General features: G+C 41.0%; 1 protein-coding gene across 3 annotated transcripts in view; it reads left to right on the top strand.

Annotated features, from left to right (window-relative positions):
- LOC122555560 (tyrosine-protein phosphatase non-receptor type substrate 1-like) overlaps nucleotides 1-26,081 on the top strand; it is a 54,306-nt gene that overhangs the window by 12,338 nt on the left and 15,887 nt on the right. For all 3 annotated transcript variants that reach the window (XM_087992392.1, XM_087992394.1, XM_087992393.1), the window contains one exon: nucleotides 24,751-24,829. In XM_087992392.1, coding sequence (XP_087848518.1) covers nucleotides 24,766-24,829 — 64 coding nt within the window. In that variant the 5' untranslated portion in view covers nucleotides 24,751-24,765. The remainder of the gene's footprint in view (nucleotides 1-24,750; nucleotides 24,830-26,081) is intronic.

Here is a 26,081-nt window from a genome sequence, read left to right on the forward strand (position 1 = left end):
TTTGCATATTTAAGAAGTGGTTAGGTCATTACTTGAAGCACCGTAGATTCCAAGGCAATGGGCCAAGCAGTGAAAAATATTAAAATTACAACCCCTAAACCAACGTGCTTTAATTTTCCATATTAATCTTCTCTGTGACCTTACTGAGTACTTTCTGAATATCCAAATAAACTATATCCACTGGTTCCCCTATTTCACCTTTTCTAAAAAAAAATCAAATAGATTTGTCAAGCATGATTTCTCTTTTATAAATCCATGCTGACTTTGTATGATCCTGTCACTGCTTTCCAAATGCGGTCCTATTAAATTGCTTATAATGGAATCTAGCCATTTACCTGTCACCAATGTCAGACTAGTCAGTCTTTAATTCCCCTTTTTCTCCTTATCTCCTTTTTTAAATAGTGATGATGTATTAGCTACCCTCCAATCTAAAGGAACAGTTCCAGAGCCTGTAGAATTGTAAAAGATGACCACTAATGCATTCACTCTTTCTAATACCACTTCCTTAAGTACCTGAACCCCAGAATATTGGATTCTGGACATTTGTTTGCCTTTTATCCCATCAGTTACCTCAACACCATCTTCTTCAGTTCCTCTATCTCATCAGACCATGTGTCCCCTGACATTTTGGGGATATTATTTTTGTTCCCCTTTATGAAGACAGAACCAAAATATGTATTTAATTGGTCTGCCATTTCTTTGTTCCTCTGTAAGGGACCTACCTTTGTCTTCACTAATCATTTTGACAAGTCAGTATTGCATAAAGCTTGACATTATGATTGTTCTACTCTGCATGCTATTGGTATGGTCAGATTTTCTGGAGCTAATATGAAACTTTAAAATAAGATCCCAAAGATAATAATTGCTGCATTTCATTAGAAATAGGAGATGGGAAAGACAAATATGTGACTGGAAGATTAGTTTCAGATTCTTGGGCAAAAGGGATGGATTTCACACAACAAGCCTGGGATCAATATCTTTGCAGAGGTTCACTAATAAGGTTGGAAAAGGTTTAAACAAATGTGTCAGAGAGGTAGACACCAGTAAATAAAAGTAGAATGCTGGACAGGATTAGAGAGGGTGGTCATAGTATTAAACAGGAGCAGACTAAAAGGGTCTACAAGGAATACAAAGACAAGATTACAAAGCATGTATATAAATGTTCAAAGTGTGATGAATGAGATTACTGAGCTAAAAGCACCAATGGCAGTGTGGAAGTATAATGTAGTGGCACTGTAGCTGAAGGACTATGAGGATTGTGTGTTAATGTACAATGACATTGATGCTTCAGAAAAGGTAAGAAGGGGAAAATGATTAGGGTAATTATGGCAGTATTGGAAAACTGGATATCCTTGAGGAGGCAAGGATGGAGTCCATATGCTAAGACGTAAAAACCAAAAGAAATAAGATTGCAAAGATAATAATTGCTGCATTTCATTATAAATAGGAAATGGGAAAGACAAATATGTGGCTGGAAGATTAGCTTAAGAAATAAGAAATAAGTGTTGAAAAAGGTTATAAGAGAAAGGATTTATAATCATCTGGAAAGGAATAATTTGATTAGGGATAGTCAACACGGTTTTGTGAAGGGTAGGTCGTGCCTCGCAAACCTTGTTGAGTTCTTTGAGATGGTGACCATACAGGTGGATGAGGGTAAAGCAATTGATGTGGTGTATATGGATTTCACTAAGGTGTTTGATAAGGTTCCACAGGGTAGGCTGAAGAAGGGCTTATGCCTGAAACATCGATTCTCCTGTTCCTTGGATGTTGCCTGACCTGCTGCGCTTTTCCAGCAACACATTTTCAGCTCTGATCTCCAGCATCTGCAGCCCTCACTTTCTCACAAAATACAGAGGCATGGGATTGAGGGCGATTTAGCGGTTTGCATCAGAAATTGGCTAGCTGAAAGAAGTCAGAGGGTGGTGGTTGTTAGGAAATGTTCATCCTGGAGTTCAGTTACTAGTGGTGTACCACAAGGATCTGTTTTGGGTCCACTGCTTGGCTGGGTTGGTAAATTTGTGAAAGGCACTAAGGTTGATGGAGTTGTGGATAGTGTCAAAGGATGTTGAAGGTTACAGAGAGCCATAGATAAGCTGCAGAGCTGGGCTGAGAGGTGGCAAATGAAGTTTAATGTGGAAACATGTGAGGTGATTCACTTTAGAAGGAACAACGGGAATAAAGAGTACTGGGCTAATGGTAAGATTTTTGGCAGTGTAGATGAGCAAAGAGATCCCAGTGTCCACATGTATAGATCCATGAAAGTTGCCACTCAGGTTGATAGGGTTGTTAAGAAGGCATACATTGTGTTAGCTTTTATTGGTAGAGGAATTGAGTTTTGGAGTCACCAGGTCATGTTGCAGCTGTACAAAACTCTGATGCGGCTACAGTTGGAGTATTGCATACAGTTCTGGTCACCGCATTATAGGAAGGATGTGGAAGTTTTGGAAAAGGGTTCACAGGAGGTTTACCAGGATGTTGTTTGCTATGAAGGGAAGACCTTATGAGGAAAGGCTGAGGGACCTGAGCTGTCTTCATTAGAGAGAAGAAGGTTGAGAGGTGACTTAATTGAGGCATATAAGATAATCAGAGGGTTAGATAGGGTGGACAGTGAGAACTTTTTTCCTCGGATGTTGATGACTTACCACGAGGAGAGTTAGCTTTAAAATGAGGGGTGATAGATATAGGACAGATGTCAGAAGTAATTTCTTTACTCAGAGAGTAGCAGAGGGTGGAATGCATTGCATGTAACAGTAGTAGACTCACCAACTTTAAGGGCATTTAAATGGTCATTGGATAAACATATGGATGAAAATGGAATAGTGTAGGATAGATAGGCTTCAGATTGGTTCCACAGGTCGACGCAACATCGCGGGCCAAAGGGCCTGAACTGCTCTGTAATGTTCTATGTTCTACTTGGAGTATTCTATAAGCCTCCAAATAGTAAGAGAGATAGAAGAATAATATTCAAGGAAATATCAGAAACATGCAAGAAGCGTGGTGTGATGATACTTTGGGACTTCAATTATCCAAATTTTGATTTGGAAAGTGTTAAAAAAAAGACTAACAGACCACATTTCTGAAATATGTTCAAGAGAAATTTCTTGATAATTTTTCTTGGTCTAACTAGAAATGAGGCATTGTGGCATCTGGTGTTGGAAAATGAGGAGGACTAAGTGAACCATGTGTCTGTGGGGGAACATTGGTTAAGAATGTTCATCATATTATAAGGTTTAGATTAGTATTGGATAATAGCTAGGACCAATATGTACATTACTCCTAAAATGGAAGAGTATTAATTTCAATGTGCTGAGCAAGGATTGAACCAGGATAAAATTGAATTAGATGATAAGGAAATCTCTGGTGGAACAGTAGGTGACCTTAAAGGAAGTGATACATTAGTTAAAGACTGAGGATGGGCAAACAAAAAATTAAGAACAGAAATAGCAATCAATGTAAAAGGAAATCCAAAATCTTCCATCAGCATATAAAAATGAAGCATACAGGATGAGGTGGATTGGATCCTATCAGGCAAAAAGAAAGCTTAGTGCCACAGGATTATGCTTGAACTTGAAACATTCTTTGTATCAGCATTTAGTACTTAAGATAATTCAGACAACATATCTGTCAAAAAATAGGACTTAGGCATAGGAGTAAGCCATTTGGCCCTTTGAGCCTGCCAGGAGTAGAGATGGTGCAAGCATAGTGGAAGCAATAGTGTGAGATCCAGAAAATGTTGGCTATGTCTAGGACATGCACCTGATCCAAGTATCTTGCCTCCCAGCTTGCTAAAAGAAATAGGGGTAGAGATAATGTGAGTGTTTTCCTTAATCTTGCAATCTTACCTACATTTGGAGGAGGTGCCAAATGATGGAGAGTGTAAATGTGACACCACTATTCAAGGAAGGGTGTAAGGTGAGTTATAAGGAGTGTCGCTCCGAAAGCTGCTGTGCTTCCAATTAAAGCTGTTGGACTATAACCTGGTGTTGTGTGATTTTTAACTTTGTACACCCCAGTCCAATACCCGCATCTCCAAATTATGGAAACCACAGTCTGGTAGTAAGGTTTTAGAATCTGTAATCAGGGAGAGAAAAAAACCAAGAACACAGAATCCTTGAGAAAAGGAACAACTTTTAGAAAAAAGGGACCAGCTTTGTGACAACATAAAATACAAATTTAGGTTGGAAAGACTTTTTTTGTTCTTCTAGAAGCAAAGATTGATCAGAGATTTTGGAGAGGTGTGAAAGATTATGGCAGGCTTAAATAAGGTAAACAAGAGAAAACATTTGCAAATTTGAGGAGAACCAGTAGCAAATTGGAAAAGACCAATTATGCTTTAATAAACTAATTGAATTTCTTTTTGTGAATAGTACAGAGGTTGATGAAGGCAATGTGATTGCAGTTGTCTACATGGGTTTTAAGAAAACATTTCACAAAGTGCCACATAAAAGGCTTGTTACCTAAACTGCCACTTGGTGACAGCTCAGTGGTTAGCACTGCTGCCTCACAGCACCAGGTTACCAAGTTTGATTCCAGCCTCAGGTGACTGTCTGTGTGGAGTTTGCACATTCTCCCTGTGTCTGCGTGAGTTTCCTCCCACAGTCCAAAGATGTGCACGTCAGATGAATTGGCAATGCTAAATTGCCCCATAGTGTTAGGTCAATTAGTCAGAGGGAAATGGGTCTGGGTGGGTTACTCTTCGGAGGGTCGGTGTGGACTGGTTGGGCTGAAGGGCCTGTTTGCACACTGTAGGGAGTCTAATCTAAAAATCCAACTGAAATTTTAAAAATTCAAGGGAGAAAAGAAGAAGATTTAAATCCCAGCTTCATGTACAGAGATATGAAGTTCAAAATCTGTGAGGTTATGTTGAACTTTTGTAAATCTTAGGAAAGGCCCAAACTAGAGTATTGGGTTTATTTCCGAACACTGCACCTAAAGATAGATATGTGAGCCTTGAGAACATGCAGAGAAGATTTACTGAAATAGTTCTATGGATAGGCACATTGTTATGGACTAAGCCAGACCACTCAAAACATTCTTAATCAGGCAGCCCAGACCATATCTTTGCAATTTGTTTTGGTAAGTGGACAGTGACAATTACCTGGAGTAAGTTAGCGAGGTTGACTACCAGGTTTTAAAACAGACAAAAATTAATTCACAAAATTACACAATGAAACACAAAGAACAGAATAACGAACCCCTACAGAACTCAGTCTATCCAAATTAGACTTAATTATCCTGTTCTGAATATATGCAACAGTCCCAATAAGCAAACCCCCTTAAATACAGTGAAAATGGAACGAATGCTTACAGGTTGAAGTTAGAAGAGCAGAAGGAGAAAGAGAGTTTAGCAGCTTGTTTCCACACAGCTGAACTCCGAACTTGCTCTGGACTGAATTGCCAGCTACAGAGCTGACCACTCCCCTTTCATTATACAGATCACTTCTAACACATGACAACTTTGGCCTGAAGTGTCATCTGTTTACATAGAAACAAAAGGCCTCTCAACATCTTTTTTCATCTCTGTACCAAACTAGACACCTTGGAGCCTGGAGGGTTTTACGATCCCTCTGGGAAAAAACCAAGGACACAGTATCCTTGAGAAAAGGAACAGCTTTTAGAAAAAAGGACCAACTTTGTGACAACATGAAATACAAATTTAGGTTGGAAAGACTTTCCTTGTTCTTCTAAAAGCAAAGAAGATTAATGAGAGATTTTGGAGAGGTGTGCACGATTATGGCAGGCTTAAATAAGGTAGACAAGAGAAACGTTTTCCTGTTAGCTGAAGTGGCAAAGACAAAGGAGCAAGGGTAAAGGTTTCATGGGGAACATCAGGAAGGATATTCTCACATAGTGAATGGTGGTGACCACCCTGTTGCCTATGAGGTGGACAGAGAAATATCCAATCAACTAGTTCAAAGGAAATTGGATTGACATTTGAAGGCCATAAACTTCCAAGGTTATGGGGATCAAGAGGAGAGTACAATGGACTGAACTTCTGTGCAGGAAGCCAGCAAGGACTCGATAGGCTGAGTGGCCTCCTTCTGTGGCACGAATAACTGTCATGTGTGAATGAACAGATATTCACAGCAAGATGGCAGCCATTACATCTCTTAGAAGAGTGCATACACATCATGGACTGAATTTTTGATATTTAGTAGAATTAGAATTAGTGTTATTGTCACATGTACTCAAATGAGTAGAGTGTAAGGTATGCAAGTTATTGCTTATAGTGCCACCTTAGATACAAAAGTCCCTGAGTACAGCTTTTCAGTTACAATTCATGGAAAAAATAGAGAAGTTAAAAATAGGCCCAGCATTGCAGATTTAGGAATAAATTATAAAATGGAGAAAAAAAGTAAGGAGAAACTGTCTTCCGATCCGGTCCATGTTGACATCTAGCCTCCCCAAGACCACCCACACACTGCCCGAAGATCACCACGCTTGACCACCGGTGGATCACCACACTGAGCCGAGAGGACAGCAATTACTGCCCAAAGCTCACCATGTTTGACCACCGGGAGATCGCTGCACTGAGCCAAGAGGACACCACGTACTGCCCAAAGATCACTGCGCTTGGCCACTGGGAGATTGTCACACTAGGCCAAGAGAACACCACGCACTGCCCGAAGACCACCGTACTGGGCTGCTAGGAGATCACCACGCCGGGCCGAGAAGACACCACATACTTCCTGAAGACCACCATGCTGGCCGCTGGGAGATCGCCGCACCGGGCCGAGAGGATACCTCGTACTGCCCAAGGATCACCACGCTTGACTGCTGGGAGATCACCACACCAGGCTAAGGGACACCGTATACTGCCCAAAATCACCAAGCTTGACCACCAGGAGATCGCCACACCAGGCTAAGGAACACCACATACTACCCAAAGATCACCATGCTTGATCATCAGTAGATTGCCACACCGGGCCACGAGGACACCATGTACTTGGTAAGACCACCATGATGAGCACTGGGACATCACCACACCAGGCCGAGAGGACACCATGTACTTGGTAAGACCACCATGATGAGCACTGGGACATCACCACACCGGGCCGAGAGGACACCATGTACTGGGTAAGACCACCATGCTGGGCCATTGGGAGATCGCCACACCGGGTCAAGAGGACACCACATGCTGCCTGAAGACCACCATGCTGGGTGACTGGGAGATCGCCACACCGGGCTGAGAGGCCACCATGTACTGGCTAAAGACCACCATGCTGGGCCACTGGGAAATTGCCATACCGGGCCAAGAGGATGCCATGCTGGGCCAAGTGACTGCCTGATCACATCTGTACTGAGTCCAGACGTTCCGAGGGCCAGACTTCCACTTAATATAAAAAGTCAGACAATCAGGTATTTCAATTCTCCCCAATAAATCTGTCTCAATTTTATAATTACTGAGGGAAAGGTCTGTAAAATGTTCTCTTATCTTCAAAGAAAGTCATGCGCCTCAGGTTTCTCTTTAAGACATACACCATCCTGATTTGGATATGTACTGCCAATCCTTCATTGTTCTTAGGTTAATGTCCTGAAAGTTCCTAACTAACACTCCTCAACAAATACAACACTTCACAGAGAACACTCACTGCCACCTTCTCTAGTTAGCTTGAGATAATTAATAAGTGTGGATTTACCAGGGTCATCCACATCTTTGGTTCAAATTGTACAAACAAATAAGTGAAACTATGGTCAGGAAACGGAGACTATAGAATAAGAATGGGGGCATGCCAACTGACCTGATCTGGCAACACCTTCATTTTAGAATCAACACCCTTGTTTTTAAATTTCTTCATAACGTTTTCTTTCCCTCTCTTTGTAACCTTGTCCAGTCTTCCAATTCTTGAAATCTCTGCTTTCATTCAATTTTGGTCACTTGTTCACGCCTGACATTTTCTCATTCCATCATCGGTAGCCATATCTTCAGCTGTCTCAAAGTTCAGAAATTTGCTGATAAAACCCCTTTGACTCTCTACCTCTCTTTCCTCCTGTAAGCTGCTCCGTAAAGCCTAGTTCCATATTTAAGCTTTGGTTCACCAATCCCAGTTTCTGCTTCTATGGCTCAATGCCCACTATTCCATGCAATTGCTCCTATGATGTGCCTTGGGACATATGGTCCACATTAAAAGTCTTCAAGATGTAGGTGCTCATAGGATTTTAGGGAGAAAGAATTGTTTTTAAGTAATTCATATTCAATAACATGTTTCATTCTCATACGTTAGTTATTTCTGGTATGTTTCCAATGAGGCAAGTGCAGTACTAGTTTCTGTCTAATTCAACTGGGTCACAGCATGACAAATGCCAAAATGAATGGACATCAGTAACCATGAAAATATGTTGCAATATCTTTACAATGAACATTGTTAAGAAGAAAGGAATGACTTGCATTTACATAATGTCTTATAAGCAAAAACCATGGTATATCATACTGCAAAAGTTAGAAGCAGTCTGGAGGATTGGGAGAACTTTAAATGTCAGCAAAGGGTAACTAAAAACATCAAAAGAGCTAAGATGAGCTACAAAAGGAAACTAGCAGTACTGATATCAAAAGCTTCTATAAGTACATCAAAAGGAAGAGAATAATGAAAGTAAACATTGGCTCTTTAGAGGACAAAACCGGTGAGGTACTAGTGGGAAACTCAAAAATAGCAGAGGCACTAAACCAATATCCTGCCTCTGGTTTCACACTGGAAGATAGTTTTTTTTCCCCAAAAACTGCAATTACTACAGAGGAACTTGGTGCAATTACTAAAACTAGGAAAAAGTATATAAGTAAATTGATGGGATTAAGGGCAGATAAATTCCTGCTATCTAACCGCCTGCACTCTAGGGTATTAGAGGAGGTGGCAGCAAAGATAGTGGATGTACTTATGGCTTTCTAAAATTCCCTGAATTCTGAAAAGATAGCAATGGATTGGAAACAAGCTAATTGTATACCCTTATTATTGAGTCAACCATAAAGGAGGAGATAACTGAACACTTGGCAAAACAAACCTCACTTCACCTGTGTCAGCTTGGTTTCATAAAGGGACTGTCACTCTTGACAAGTTTGCTGGAGATCTTGGATAATGGGGATCCAGTGGATGTAGTATATCTAAACTTCCAGAAAGCATTTAACAAGGTATAAGACTGATCCAGAAGACTAGATTGCCGGGGCGGAAGGGGGTTAAGGGTAGTCTCTTAGCTTAGATAGAGGATTGGCTAACTGGCAGCAAGCACAGGGTCGGGATAAATGAGACCTTTTCTGGATGGTGCTGTCTAGACAAACAGAGTGCTCCAGGGTTCAGTTCTCAGGCTCCAACTATTTACAATCTATATAAATGATCTGCAAGCAGGGAAAGAGTGTGGCATAGCAAAATTCATGGACGATACCAAAACAGGTGGGAAAGCAAGCAGCAATGAGGAGATAAAGAGCTTACAGATGGATACTGATAGGTTATGAGAATGGTCCAGAATCTGGCAGATGGAGTTTAATGTGGATAAGTGTTATGCTGTCCATTTCAGCCAGAAAAATACAAGGAAAAATTATTATTTAAATAGGAAGCAAATTCAAAGTGTGTCAGTGCAGAGGGATCTGGGCATCTTTGTGCATGAATCGCAGAGAGTGGGTATGCAGGTACTGCAAATATTAAGAAAGGCTTTTAGAATTCTGGCATATATTGCAAAAGGACTGAATTATAAAAGTAAAGATGTGTTGTTGCAATTATATAACATTGGTGAGACCACACCTGGAGTATTGTGCCCAGGTTTGATCTCCTTACTTGAGGAAGGATATGGTGGCATGTTAAGGTGGAAGTTGATTCGATGCTGCCGCTTGTGAGATAGCCTCAAACAATATGTGATAGATATAGAGTGAAAGGAGATAGGTCAAAAACTGTGGTGAGGAGAAATTACTTCTCCCAGAGGGTTGTGAATCTGTGGAACCCACTGCCTCAGAGTGCAGTGGAGGTGGAATCAATTGATTGATTCAGGAAAGAAATTGATATGTTGCTGATTTAAAAGTGGATAAAAATTATGGGGACCAGGCTGAAAAGTGAGTTGAGACCAGAATAAGATTAGCCATGATTATGTGAGCTTGAAGGGCGTCTAATTCCTATGTTCTTATGCCCTCAGAGCGTCAGAAAGTACTTTACAATCAATAGACCCTGTTATGTAGGAAGCATAACAATTTTACAGTGTTTTCACAATATGGCACCTTCCTGTGAAAGCTCAGTGAGACTGTCAACTGAACTATGAAGCAAGACATTACCAAGTCCGATCCCCATCCTGTACTAGATGACCTATAGTCAGAACAGCATTACCATTAGCTTCAATAACTCAAAGAAAAGAAGAGGAAAATTAACCAAAACTCTGACCCTGATAATCATCCAGTCATTTCTGGTAAAAATGTGCAAGGTAGTGCTAGTGAGAAACAATTTGATTCCTTTGATGTTTAATATAGTCATGTCGCTTGCAAATGCTCAAGGAGGAATCCTCTGCTCCCAGAGGTGGTGAGCTTGGAGGTAAAGACGGCACTTAATATTACCCATGTTGGTGGTCTACTCAAATCTTGCCACTGTCTCAGTTCCACAAGAACTGGATACTGGGCAGGAAGACCCTTTGACCTGCTGCCAATTGAAACTCTTAAGTGACAAATTAAGGTCCACTTAAGGGCCTCAGTCCTGTGCTACTGGGATTCAGCCAGCTACAGACAGACCTGTCACTATATGGTGTTCCCTATAGCAGAATCAAATGCAGCCAGTGTCTAATGGAGAGGTTGGGCATTGTGTGTGAGGATGACCATTGGGAACCACACCCTGTCCGTGCTTCTAATTCTACCATTGACCTATTTACACAGACCCCAACCTGAGGACGCTATTCATTCATCCATCCAAGAAAAAAAACATCTCTGTTCTGATCCTTTGCAGTTCTGGGAGTCCAGGGGCACTCTTCCACCATCAGCTACAGACTTTACTGTGACATCACTCAGTGTGAGAGTTGCTGGCTTCCGATTGACCAGCAGCACTCGCTGTGTTGAACCTACGCCTTGGGGACTCGATTCCAGGGAAAGCCAGCTGGTGGCATTGCCACTGCCTGATTGGCATGTAGTTCAGTGGTCCTTCCTGGAAAAAACTTATTTCCAGCTGCCTGATGGGACCCCATACACTTTAACAATGTCGTGAACAAGCGCTATCTCTCGGAGTTGTGGCACAAATCAAACCATAGCATGTTGTAAACTAAAGACAGGGAAGGAACTTAATGAGAAAAAGAATGTTGTATCACTCTTTTATCACCTCTCTTTCTCAGTACAGTTCATCTTTAATGGCATTGTCTAAACTATCCTTGTGCAGCAAACACTATTGCAGTGTGACAAGTCCTCCAGCACAACAGAAACTTCACGTTTGATGATTTAATTAAGCTACCTTCTGGAGGCAGAAGTCTTGATGCAGTTCTTGATAAAATAAACACAGTTTATCATGTTTGGTTGCTTGCAATTTAATATTTTTAAAATTTCATGCATAAATAAACTCATGACCTTTTTGGTTAAGGATGGCGTGACTTCTTGAAACAGGCAGTTTGGCATGATGTTTTATTTGTTTATGAACATTTTCAAAGACAAATTACTTCAATTAGAATTGTGGATAATCTGAAAGGTCACCACCAGTTTGGTTAACATCTAGATGTGTTTTTCTGACCACTGCTGATAATGCCGGAAACATCTGCACCCAAATATTTTTACTTCTAATTCACATTTACTGTTCTTAAAGGTCATACACAAAGTTTTAAATATTTTCAAATCACAGCCTTCCTGATTATTGATATTTTTTTCAAAACTGATATTTAATTTTGCTGTTTTATTCATCATATATCAAATTATTCTATGTCTGCCATGACTTTTAATACACATGCTTTTTTAAATCAGCATTTTTTGCTATTTCATATTGCTGTGGTCTCAACTGATGGCATTAATGGACAGTTTAGATTCCAGAATGAAACCTTGTTTGATAGACCACAAATTTAATTTTTGTTTTATATACCTTAGAAGTCAGTCACTGAACATATTCATGAGAGATCACCAATATACCTTTCACAAAATAATTTACCAGTTTATACAGAAAGGTAATACACAAACTGGCAAGAATTATTGGAATGATTTCATTACAAATATCAAAAGTGGTTTCATTTATTTTATTCCAGCAAATAACCTTATAGGCATTGAAACCTTAATGAAAAGTCATCCTTTCTCTTAACGTTAAAACATCTTGTTCAGCTGGCATAGCTGTAATGGGTTTCCTAAAAGCAAATCTTGTGCATTCAGGAGATGCTATTTTCTTCAATTAATGCCTGTCCTGAGCTAATTCAGCTCACTATTGCTTAATATAAGTTCCCTAAACTCATGTCATCAACAATCCTATAGGAAGCCTTCCTCTCTGACACCAATACCTGCCCCCTCCCCCCAACACAAACTGCTTTATAATTCTAAAGGTTTCTTCCCTCTTACCTCTAAGCAACTCAGGATTTTGTTCCTCTTGTCCCGATTGCTAGGAGACTGCTCTTGACATAACCTCTGCCGTTATGGACCTCTTCTCCCAGAACAAAACTGCTTTCAGCTCCTCTATTTATTGGTCATAAAACTCAAATCAGCAAATACCTTAGCAATTATCTACCAGATAGCTTGCTGGTAATTTAGCTGAAGTCAAATAACTTTTAAAAATTCTGTGTAATGTTCAATGTTCAAAATGACTTTCTGATCTTTATAAAAAATGAGACATTCTCAGAACTGAAAATCAGAATCCATTTTTCTTCCAAACTCTGAAATTATAACAATATTTTATGAATATTCATAACTATATTCTCCACATTCTTGCCAACATAATGCATCATGTGTATCCTGTTTTAATTGACCTCCAGATGCTTCTGTTGATCTTTTGCTAAAATAAGTGACAATTTTTGCAGATACAGTTTCATAAGTGCCAGTAAGTTGTCTAGACCCTGATTAATTTATTAACCTTCCCCTGTAAGCAAAGTCTTGTTTAAGGTCTGAAGGGAGAACTATGCCTGGGCTCAGGGAAAGGGAACAAGCTGACCAATTGCCTCTGCGACATCTGGTATATGTCAAAGACACATGCAAAGTGAGAGTTGCACTGGTCTGGTCTTTGCTGTTGAGTGGCAGTCCCCCTGAGTCCTTAACAGGAGTCAGTAAATGAACAACTCATTATTATGGTACAACTTCTGGGATCATGTCCTGAGGAACTTTCAGATTTATGCTCTTGGTATCCAAGCTAACTCTTGAGCTACCTTTGATAGATTTTTTTTCCACTTTCAATCTTCCTTAGCTTTATACTGTGATTAAGTGTTGTCCAAATAAGAGGAACAACTGTGTTGGCAAGTCTTCTTGCTGCTCCCTTAGGCAGTCCCTCAGGATGAAGGATGACTTTCTTCCACTCTGGGTTTTGCAGTTCCTGAGGTGACTAAACAGAAACCACAGGCAATGTCACCGATGGGCTAGGTGGTGTTTGCTGAAGTGCAAAGTGTTTCGGATGCTTGGGTTTCCCCTTGCCTGTTCTGCTGTTTGTACATGGCTCCCATCAGGGACTGTTGGAGATGCCCAATATGGTTGTCTCCTTTGCAAATAGTTCTTCTCCAAATTTTTTGCAGATTTCCACTCGTGAATGGGAATGTCGCATGTTTTCTGGGAGGCCTTCAGAATGTCTTTGAAGCATTTTGTTTCACCTCCTTGTACTTCTTGCCATGATGAAACATTATGTGTCAGGTCCATGGACATTGAGGCCCACTCAACACAGCCTTGATACTGAGGGATGTTGGCCTAGAGAGGGCTCTGATTTTGAAGCTCTTGTCCTTCCAATGAATTTGCAGGATTTTACAAAGGTATTCAGTTTTTAAGGGATTTGAAATGCCTACTGTACATTGCGCATATCTCCTATGCATGTAAGAAGGTTAGGTGACACCACTGCCCTGTCAAACATCTGCTTGGTATCAGGTCCTTGTTCTTAAACACTTTTCCTTAGATAGCCCAAGGCACACTGGAGGCATGTTGAAACTCATCATCGAAAAGATCTCTCATAAGAGTCTCCCGAGGTTTGGGAATTGACTCACATTGTCCTATGGCTTGCAGTGGATCTTGATAGTCAGGGGACAGTATTATGTGGTGACAGCAGAGTAGTAGAGGACCTTTGTCTTTTGGACACTTAGCCTAAGGTCCATTCATGCATTGATGATCGTTTGGATTTGACCTCTGCATTTGCATACATAAGCATTGAAGCTTGACAACACAAGGTGGGGCATTCTTGGTTATGGATGTAATGCAGATTGAGCAGTTTTCTGCTTGTCCTGTAAATTAAGTCTACACCAGCAGGAAGACTAATGAATTTGGGGTAGACTATTCTGGCCAGGAAGATTGAGAAGAGAGTTGGTGCAATGAGACATTGAGCCCAGTTTGCACAGAAACTCAGTCTGTGAGCGATCCATTGATGACGATCATGGTTTGCATGCCATTACGCAGCAGGCAGGGGATATTGATAAATTTCTGTACAGCCAATTTTGAGAAGGATGTTTCATAGTTCCTCTTTCTTGATAGCATCAAAGGCCTTTTTGAGATTTGTGAAAGCCATGCATAGGAGTTGCTGCTATTCTCCGCAGTTTTCCTTGATTTGTCTCAATGACAAATCATGAAGATTATGTCCACTGTGCTTCTTGCTGAATGGGATTCACACTGTGTCTTTGGTGGAGCTTTTCAGCCATTGAGAGGAAGCATTTGAGGATTTTTTTTTGCATTAAACCTTTCTGTAGCAGACAGCACACTGTATTTAGTGCAAATTGTTATGCCTTTTCTCCTGAAGAAGCCCACAATGATGCTGTCTTGGAGATCCCTTGGCATGCTCTCCCATATGAGGGAGATGAGTTTTATTGTCCCTTTGTGTTGACAATTCAGTGGGAGAGGGTGGGTGACAGAACATGTCTTCTGAAGGAATCATGGCCACAACCATCTGAGTCCCTGCAAGTTGCAAGTTATTTCATGATAGCCTTTGTCTGTGAAATGTGAATCACTTGTCATCACTTGCTTTGAGGGGTCTGATTGGTATCTCAGTCTAAGGACCTACCTTCAGAGGAATCTACCTTACTAAAGGTTTCTGCAGTCACACTACTGGAGATTCAAGATGGTGGCAATCTGACAGTCTGCTGTGTTGGGCTCTGTGGCATAACCCAGGCAAGGGGGGCTCCTACACCTCCCCATAGTAGTCACCCCTGAGGAAAATTTGTAGTTTAAAGTAGGTAGAGCACCTAGACCTCCTTTACATTAGGATTTGGAGGATCTGGAGTTGAAATGAAGACATTTAAAGGAAAGGGAGCTAGTGCAGCAGGCAAGGCACTCCCCTAATATGCTGGGCATGCCTGCAGCCACTGCTTCAACTCCCATGGTGGTGCCTTTAAGTTCAGTGGAGCAGCAGTATTTACTCACGGAGTTTGCAAAACCCCGTGAAAAAAATTGAAAGAGTGCTGGAGCCGATTACTGACAGACTGACAAAGCATGAGCAGGAGATCTGGGCTCTGGATTGGTGTGTAGAAGTGGGGGAACAAAGGACCGCGGTCTCGGAGGCCACGACGGAGAACTTTGAGAGGCGGGTCTGACCCTTGGAAGGGCCCTGCTGAAACAAGTAGATGACCTCGAAAGCCGAGGTCAGAGAAAAGAAACTTCTGGAACATGATGAGAGTGAAAACTCTTTTGAATTTCTCGGGAGGTGGGTTCTGGAGATGCTGGGGCTGGAGATTGAGTTGACCCGGGTGAGTGTGGAGCAGACCCATTGGATCACGATGCGCAGGTCCGGGCCAGATCAGCACCCCCGCCTGGTCCTAGTGTGACTCCAGCACTATAAAAAAAAGCAGTTAATAATAGGAACAGTCAGAAGACTGGGAAGAGATCCACAGGCTTTGGTTTGTAAAGGTTCGATGATAATGTTTTTTCATGACTTTTCTGGGGTCATAATTAAGAAAAGAAAGACTTTTGATGATGTAAAGAAAAAATTAAGAGATTTAAACATTCAATATTCTCTGAGGTACCTCGCAGTGCTACATTTCAATTATAGGGGAGCTGTCTACAACTCAGCAGATAAAGTAAAAGAATTTTTGAACTTGCTGAAATAATAGACTTTGAACAAGAGGGAAAGAGGAAAAGATGTGTGCGGACAATGACATGATAATTTTTAAAAGTCTTTTCTTTCTTTGTTCTTTTCCCTTTTGGGGTCTCAGGCCTTATAGGCTTGGTATTGCTTTGGTGTAAATCAGTCACACTACTGGTGCAACGTCCGAGCTAAAGGCAGGAAAGGTGGCCTAAAGGCTGACAAGCTGTTGAGACCTGATAGAATACACCTGAGGGCTTTAAAAGAAGTAGATACATAGAGACATGTTCGTATTTTCCTAACTTTCAAGAATACACAAGGATAAAGGTTAAAAATAAGATTTGACCTGAGTCCAATAGTCTGAGGTCCCAGTGTATGCAGTAAGGTTCATGGCTCTGAAACCAGTCGTTTAAACATGTCTGCACTGCAGATGAAAGAAAGAAAAATGAAGGCTCTCCCTTACTCTAAGCCCAGAACTGCAAAAAGCAATCAGGTCAAATTAGTTTCAGTCATTCTACAAGGCTACACGTCTCAACTGACTGTTTAACTATCAAAGATGGAAATGTGTTGCTGGAAAAGCGCAGCAGGTCAGGCAGCATCTAGGGAACAGGAGAATCGACGTTTCGGGCATTAGCCCTTCTTCAGGACTATCAATGTCACATGGGCTACAACAGCAGCAGAATTCAATAATCTGGTCTTCACAAATAATTCAGAAACTGATCCATATGTTACTCTAACTTTGATCTTCTTGAACTCACGGCTCACATCTAACTTATATGAGTTTGTGCTGTATTACTATTTTTTTCACATTTAATAATTAATAAATTCACCTTTGTTTCCAATTCAAGCAAGTCTGGTTAAATCAGCTCCTTTTAAATCACAAGTTAATTTGGGTCTGGGAGTGAGGTACCACAAGCGAAGGGAAACATTTTAAATAAATGTTGTTGCAACTAAAAGAGGGAGTTGGTCAAACACCAAGAGACTCTAACTCACCCCTCTTCACCGTTATGTCACTCTTGTTGGTTCCCTCACGACTTGACAATGATCCAGTCAGGCAGCTCTGACCTTTAGGTCTTGACCAGCTCAGTCAGTAGTGGTGCTGTTGAGTTACTCTTGGTGATGGACCTTTAAACCCTCTACCCAGGGTATATTCTGCACCTTTGCCACACTCAGTTCTTCCTCCAAATGATGTTCAACACCAAGACTACAAACTCTTCAGTCAGGCCAGTGGGGTGTGCAGTAGGTGGTAAATAGTAGGAGACTTCCTTGTCCATGTTTGAAATGATGCTTTGAGAATAGATGGGTTTCACAGTGAATGTTGAGGAGGCATTCTAGGACAAGAGATCATAATCTTAGGATAAGGGGTGGCAAATTTAAAACAGCGCTGAGGAGAATTTACTTCTCCCAAAGGGTTGTGAATTTGTGGAATTCACTATCTCAAAGTGCAGTGGATGCTGGGACAGTGAGTAAATTTAAGGAGGGGTTAGACAACTCAATTCCCCTGAAGCTGTTTCGGGCTGTGCCTTCAAAAATCAGATCCATATACTAAAAAATAAAAATCAGATCTATAACTGGCAATTTTTAAAGGGAGTGATGAACAATACCATCAAAAAAGTGAGAATGATGTTGACTTGATGACACTGAAAGAACAGTAATATATTTCCAAATCAGGATGATGAGTGGCTTGGAGGGAAACTTGCAGGCTGTGGTGTTCTCACGTATTCGCTGCCCTTGTCCTTCTAGATAGTATTGGTCATGAATTTGGAAGGTGCTATCGAAGGAGTCTTAGTGAGTTTCTGCAGTACATCTTGTAGAGCATCAGTGGTGGAAGGCATGGACATTTGTCAAAGTTTCACGTTGAATTATTCCATGGCCATCCTTGTTGGAGTACTCCATCTCCCACTGAACAGAGCAGTACACAAAGCCATCGTTTGTGATTGACATGAATGCTGACTGCTCACATTACTAAGGACCTCCTCACAAAAGTTCAGATGTGACTGATGGATCAGCAGGCATTATTGCCACTGTAAGATGTGGCGAAATGGAAGATGTGATGTATCAACAAGCTCAGGAGCAGAGGCAACCTCCAGGGGAGGCTGACCTGCCTCTGCCTGACGAGGCTGCATCTGCAAGTCCCCTTAGAAGGCACAGGATGTACAGGAGGTTCAGAGTCTACTGTCCTCAATACATTTCCGCTGGGTGACCAAATGCAGTGCCAGCCCAGGCTGAGGATGTTCTGGAATACTGTCAATGCTGAACTGTGTCAGTTGCTGGGCAGAGGCATGAAGGGGCAGGTGGCCATCCTATCCTGGTGACTGCTGCGATGAGTCTCAATGCAACTGGTTCCCTCCAAGAAACCATTGGGACCTTTCAGTTGTCCACCTACAAATGAATAAAGGCTGTTACCTTGTTGCCGGATCACATGCTTCATCTCATTCTCCTGTGAGGAGGTCAGTGCTGTAGCCTGGGCATTGGACTTAGCAACATAGTTGGCAGCCCCCATGTGCAGGACATGACAGACTATACATGTTAACAACTGACTTACCATTGCTCACATTATTCAGGGGCGAGGAAGATTTTGCCCATAATTTCAGGTAACAATCTGATAAGCAGTGCATATCATTTGTATCTAAAAAAGATGAAATATCAGTGTGGAAAGTTTTAAGCAACATTTTACAGTTCCTGTAAAAGAGTCATCAGACTTGAAACATTGACTCTGTTTCTCTCTCTACAGATACTACGAGACTTGTTGAATTTCTCAGCACTTTCTGTTTTAATACTCAACAATTTAGTCTTACTCAATACTAATAATAGACAGTAAGTGTCTCCTAGAAAGTGATACCCACATGCCATGAATGTATTTTTTTTTAAAAAAAGAATAAACTAGTGCATTCACAACAGTCACAGATTTAAATTAAATATTTCTAAATGTATTTCTGAATACTTTATACTTTGTGTTTCCAAAGCCATTACATGGATGTTGCAATACTTAATGTGTAGGAACGAGCTGGTGTGAAGATTTTCATTTCGATAAACATGACAAACATCCTGTGTGGGCAGGAAAATGGGGGACTCCAGTTTTATGTCAGCTTTAGTTAAACTTCTTCGTAATCAATATATGTGTCCCATTTACTTTGCCCCTGATGATATGGGTAATACTCAAGGGAATACAATATACTACACCATCTTAGTAGGTAATAGCAATTGCTAATTGTAGAATTTCCCAAAGGAACAGAATCATGTTGCAGTGTTTGTTTGTTTGGACATCAGAGGGTTCCCCATTGCTTGGCCAATTCCCACTTTTGAGGATCCTTCCCCAGAAGCACATCGAGACTTGTGGCTGCAGCTCTGGGGCGTGGTCCTGTGACTGACATAAAATGTCTGTGTTTAGAGGAGAGTTGTGCTGCAGTCTTTTTAAAAAATTTCCACAGGCTTCCTGACCAGTTGGAAAAAACAAAATAAAGAACATATTACTATATGTTAACACCTCTCAAATACCAGTCCTTTCATCTGGGTAACCTGTCATTGAATTTGCTCATGATCAACGATTGTGTTCACTCATACTTTTATCTTAGATTGGGGCTTCAAAGTAAAAACCGAATATATGTCCTGCAGTAAGCTTTCTTTAGTACGTTTCTGCTGAAGGTTGAACAAATCATAGAATCCCTACAGTGTGGAAGCAGCCATTTGGTCCATCAAGTCCACACTGATCCTCCGCCACCCAGACCCATCCCTCCTCCTAAACTTATTCCTGTCATCTTGCATTACTAATCCACTACACGTCCTTAGGTACTATGGACAATTTAGCATGGCTAATCCACCTAACCTGCACAAGTTTCAACCATGGGAGGAAATTGGAGCACCTAGAGGAAACCCACACAGCCACGGGGAGAACATGCTAACTCCACATAGACAATCACCTAAGGATAGTATCGAATGTGGGTCTCTGGTGCTGAGGCAGAAGTGCTAACAACTGAGCCACCATGCTGCCCTGATGGAGCTAGTGGGTCTGTATAACTACCCCAGTTCATGAATTCGAGTCAGTTTTATAAATGTGTGCACCAAAGAATCTCGATCACTGGCTGGTCTTAGTGGTAAATTGCAGTTATGGCACCCTGACACAATTGTGGTAAAATACCCACATTAACACAACAGATGGAAAATTGTGGGTAACATGTTTGCTTTAATTTCCTGATGTGCAGAGCTGGTTTCCCACTTTGCAGAGTGACAGAATCACAGAGGTTAACAGAACGGAAAGAGGATCTTTAGCCCATTCTATCCATGCCGGTCATCAAACCTTGTCCCATTTTTCACTACTTGGCCTGTAACCTTGGAATTTATGGTCCTTTGAGTAATGACCTCACCACTTCTTAAATTTACAGATGTTCCCCCCCCCCGCCCTCTTTTCCACCCTTAGATTGGAAGGTAAATGATATAATTCTACTATTTAAAAATGGAAGTAGAGAAAAAGCAAGGTATTTTAAATTATTTCGCCTGACATGAGTAGTGGAAAAATTGCCAGGATCTAATATGAAAGAATTAATAGCAGGGCACTTGAAAAACAGTGACAGGATCGAACAGAGTCAGCATGGATTTCTGAAGGGAAATCATATCTGACAAAATAACTGGAATTTTTCCAGTATGCATCTAATACAGTTGATAAGAGGGAGCCAGTGGATGTGGTATACTTGAACTTTCAGACATTCAGTAAGGTCCCACATAAGGGATTTGTATGTAGGATTAAAGCAAATGGGACTGGGGCTCATGTATTAACATGAATAGAGAACTGGCTGGCAGACAGAAAACAGTGTAGGAATAAATGGGTCTGTGGTCTGTCAGAGTATTGTTTGTCAACAGGAGAACTCTGTAGTTTTGGTATCTCACATACAGTTTGCTAGGAAGTAGAGTTTTTTTTCATCCAGCTCACAGATTATTTTGTATTTGGCACCACATTTTGATTCACCCGTTGGCTTGCCTGTGGAAAGATGGAAAGAAACAAGAAATTTTTAATGTTTATGAGATTAAATACTTTATTGAAGAACATTTAAATAATAACAGAAGGAATTGAGACCCAATAACACCAGATTGAATGTGTATATTGTTTTTGTTACTGCAAAGCGATCATAACATATCATATTTGTAGCTTAAAGGTAAGCAGGATTACCAGAGAGTTCTGGGATTTGGCCAAAGACGTTATCGTTACAGCTTTCCGTGTTGACATTAGAAATTGGACAGATATTACAAGAAGAAGGGGGTTAACAGGACACTTCCAAAAAATCCTGGAACTGAAGGGAGAGGAAAGTTGTTGTAGGTCCTTGTAGGGTAGAGGGTAAGGGTAGGACTGGAGACGTTTAAACTGGGAGGAGCAAAACAGTGAAAGGGTTTGCAAATGAGGATGAAGAGCTTGAAGGAATGGGAAGACAATGAAAATTGACCATTCTATTGAATGGATGAGCATTAATGTAAGAAAGATTGCAATGATTAGAGTTCCACATGAGTTGGAGCCTGTGGATGACAGTTCCATACCAGCGAGATACATCAACTACCATCCTGTATACCCGAGGGAATGCATTATCCAGTATAAACAACCTAATGATATAGATCATCACTTCTAAATTCTACCAAGAACAAGTCCATGAACAACATTCAGCAGATGAAAATAGGCATCAAATAACTTTGTTGAGAGTGTGGTGCTGGAAAAGCACAGCAGGTCAGGCAGCATCCAAGGAGGAGGAGAATTGACATTTCAGGCATAAGCCCTTCATCACCAAATAACTTTGGAATGACCACTCTTAAATTCAGTTGGAGACATCTTGTGAGCATGGTCAGCCCTGGCCATTTTTATTGCCTTCTAATTTTTTTTTCTAGTTGGCAAGTCATGTGTTAATATTAGGACCTGCAAATAAATCCACTTACTTTCATTATTTCCTTCTTGCTTCTATCCCTTTAGCTACTAGTGATGTTTGGTGCACTGTAGAAACTAATGGTCTTTTCATTCAAGATAACATTGCCGCAGAATGAACAAACAGCCATCAGGTGGAAGTGGTTACCCCTTGAGCAGATAAGTTCTTCGAAAGGAAAAAAAATGTGATTTTCCAACTTGTGTCAAAATTCTCAAATTTTGTGGAGCTAATTTTGAAGGTCTGGTCCTAGTCAGACTGATTAATGGCAAATGAGTCACCTAGCTCTACAAGGATCAGAGCTCTTACCCAAGTACAATAGTATTTATGAGAAATCTGTGAAACCAGATGTTTTTCATTAGGTTGCTATGGAGTGCAGGCGTCCTCTCAAGGGAAAAATCACAAACAAAGGAACAACTAAAATCCAAAGATAAGGGATTCCCAGTATGACCAGGTATTGTCCAATTTACCTGGATGGGAAACTTGTAATCGCTTCTGTCCTGTATAAACTGGAATCACAGACACATTAGGATACACCTTATAGAAGGTGGCACAGTGGTTAGCACAGCGCCAGAGACCCGGGTTCAGTTCCCGCCTCAGGCGACTGACTGTGTAGAGTTTGCACATTCTCCCCGTGTCTGTGTGGGTTTCCTCCCACAGTCCAAAAATGTGCAGGTTAGGTGAATTGGCCATGCTAAATTGCCCGTAGTGTTAGGGGAATGGGTGTGGGTGGGTTGCCCTTCAGCAGGTCGGTGTGGACTTGTTAGGCCAAAGGGCCTGTTTCCACACTGTAAGTAATCTAAAATTATCTGAGACTGTATGAAAGAACGGCAGAAGTGAGTACTGAAGATTAGAGTGGTGCTGGAAAAGCACAGTAGGTCAGGCAGCATCTGAGGAGCAGGAAAAATCGATGTTTCAGGCAAAAGCCCTTCATTAGGAATGGAAGAAATACCAGCCCCTAGAGTTAGGTTGAATTGTTTTAGGTCCTGATGACTGGCATACAATTACAGTGCCTTAGAGATCAGGTCAGGGCACGAAACTTCTGATCACTGTTGGAATCCCTATTTCTGACCAAGATTAGACAGTAGGTTGCACAATTACTTCTCTGTAATTTATCAGCCTGAGTCTCAACGCACAAGCATCTTTACATAGAAGATCATAGATATTCTTTGTGGAATCTAAACCCAACACTTGTATTTACAGTAATAGCTCATGTATTCCAGTAAGTAAATACAGTTAAAACATGCAAAGCCTCTTGGAAAGGTTATAGAAAGAAGGTAAGTTGGTGAGGGAGCAGAGTGGCCGGTGGATAAGAGAAGAATGTCCACTGGGTGCTGGTTAGGATGGCAGGTTAGTGGGCCAGTGATTAAGGGAAGGGTTAGCTGGCAGGTGTGTGGGTGAGTTTGCATACAGTAGGTGAGTGAGGGTATGGATTAGCAAGTGGATTAGTGAGGGGATAAAGCGGCAGATGGATGAATGAGAAAAGGTGGGTGAGGACTGAGGACGATAGCATGTGTTAGAGTAGGTCAGGTCTGGGGCACAGTGAAGTCAGACTAAAGGAAAGGATTGATGGGGCTAGTATCATTGACTAAGGGGGCAGTAGCCTTGTTGATTCGGGGGGATTGGGAATGGTAATTGTTGGGGGGTGAACACAAGGTGAGTCAGTGAGGAGTTTAGTGTGGGGGAGATGGTCAGAAGTGTGGTTGTCAAGGAATTATGACTGGTTTTAATCCTTATAAGTAACTATCCAGTTAAGGAAGTTGGAACTCTCTAAAGTGTGGTATGATAGCTCAGTTTTGTGGAACTTGGCAGTTGGCTGTGAGTGCCCATCAGGGGCGTGATCCAAAAAAATCACAGAAATATTTTCAAAATCTCCACCTTAAATGAAGGAATGTAAATAATACAAAAGCATGTAGTCAAAATGTTGTTTAACCAGGTAAACTGGTTCCAGTCCAATTCTTTGGAATTCATCTGTCAAAAGAGGAAATTTGAAAAGGTTTGATATTGTCACTATGAAATAAATAATTTGGTTGTCTGGAAAATAGTGAACCAGAGCGATGAACTGTTTCTAATATGTCTATTGATTTCCATCAGGAATTACAGAATTAGAATTTATATCCGCGGTCATGGGAATTTTAGATAACCTCTTGCACTCAGGTTATAAAATCTACAGAGTAAAACTTACTCTTCATGCACCTGAAACTGGGTGTGTCAGATAAAATTATGTGGAATATTCTAACAAACACTTCTGTCCCGGTGCTGAAAAGCAAGACCTAGTTGAAATAATTTAAATCTATTTCCCATTAATTTTACGATTTCTCAAGCTCTGGGTAAGAACATAGTGTTCTGATTTAACACTTATTCACTAAGACACATTAAAATCAAAGACGTTCAAACGGCTATCCCATAACATCGAAATCAGTATAAATAAAAAAAAACACAAATAAGATTGGATATGACTGAGATTTGAGAGTCAAATGACCAAGACCCAGGCCCTGGACAAAAAAACGGGCAATAAATTCTGGGCCAGCCAGCAATATTTACACACCTTGCACAAATGAAGCAAAACTCAATCTGAATGTCACCAATACTTATTTGCGAAGTATCTGGAACATTTCTTGATGTTAATAGTGTAAAATGTTGCAATAAATTGTAACATATAGCATATATAACATAAAACCAAGTATTCATTCTTTTATCAAAGTTAATGGTTTCTCTTATATCTTCAGGATGAAACAGATAAAATGACATCTCTGGGGACGCAAGTGTTCAAACTTTGTGTTTTGCTTCATTTTTTTCTACTTGCAGGTACGATTTATTTAGTCTAACATTATTACTGGGTAACTGCAATCACGATGAATTTCAGGAGGAGGAAAGAAATGATAGATATATTTTCTGACAAACAGAAATATTCCTTACTTTAACTTTACAAATCATTGGACATAATACCACTGCTTTGGTCGCAAAGTCATTTCAAAAATACATCCAAAACCTCCATGATATTCATGTCAATGTTTCTTTCCTTCTTATGCTGGGTGCATAAAGTCTTCTCAAAATCTAACCCTTTGGTCATGCCTCGGTCACAAAGCCTAATCCTCATCCAATTGCTGCTCAAATATCTGCTCGTCTTTTATTTCAATCATGCGCTTTGGGATTTCTTATTACATTGTAAAAGTGACAAAGGGAGGTCAGACAGAAGAAATTGCAAAGTAAAGTTTAAAACAATGAAAACTGCAAACTCAGAACAAGGAAATAAATGATGTCATTCAAAATTAATCGGGCCATTTTAGGAATACTGCGTGCAGTTCTGGTCTCCTTCCTATCGGAATGATGGTGTGAAACTTGAAAGGGTTCAGAAAAGATTTACAAGGATGTTTCCAAGGTTGGAGGATTTAAGCTACAGGGAGAGGTTGAATTGGCTGGGGCTGTATTCCCTGGAGCGTCGGAGGCTGAGGGGTGACCTTATCGAGGTTTATGAAATTATGAAGGGCATGGATAGGGTAAATAGACAAGGTCTTTTCCCTGGAGTGGGGGAGTCCAGAAGTAGAGGGCATAGATTTAGAGTGAGCAGGGAAAGATATAAAAGAGACCTAAGGGGCAACTTTTTCACACAGAGTGTGGTGCGTGTATGGAATGAGCTGCCAGAGGAAGTGGTGGCGGCTGGTAAAATTGCAACATTTAAAAGGCATCTGGGTGGGCATATGAATGGAAAGGGTTTGGAGGGATATGGGCCAGGTGCTGGCAGATGGGACTAGATTAGGTCAGGATATCTGGTCGGCATGGATGAGTTGGACTGAAGTGTCTCTTTCCGTGCTGTACATCTCTATGACTCTAAGACTCTATATTGACACTGGAAGGTCTGAATGAGTTAAGGCATGGCAGGATAGTTCAATTATGTCAAATGCCTATCATTTTTGGGAACAGTGGATGCTTCACAAGGATTAGATGATCACATATGCAGGAAGCACCTTCAGCTGCAAGATCTCAAATTCCAGGTTTTGAAATTTGAACCGCAGCTGGAGTGATGGTGTATCAGTAAAGCTAAGAGCTATGTGATCAC

Source organism: Chiloscyllium plagiosum, unplaced genomic scaffold, assembly GCF_037043375.1.
Source record: "Chiloscyllium plagiosum isolate Xiang-an unplaced genomic scaffold, Cpla_swu_hap1 HiC_scaffold_12, whole genome shotgun sequence".
Taxonomy (NCBI): Eukaryota; Metazoa; Chordata; class Chondrichthyes; order Orectolobiformes; family Hemiscylliidae; genus Chiloscyllium; species Chiloscyllium plagiosum.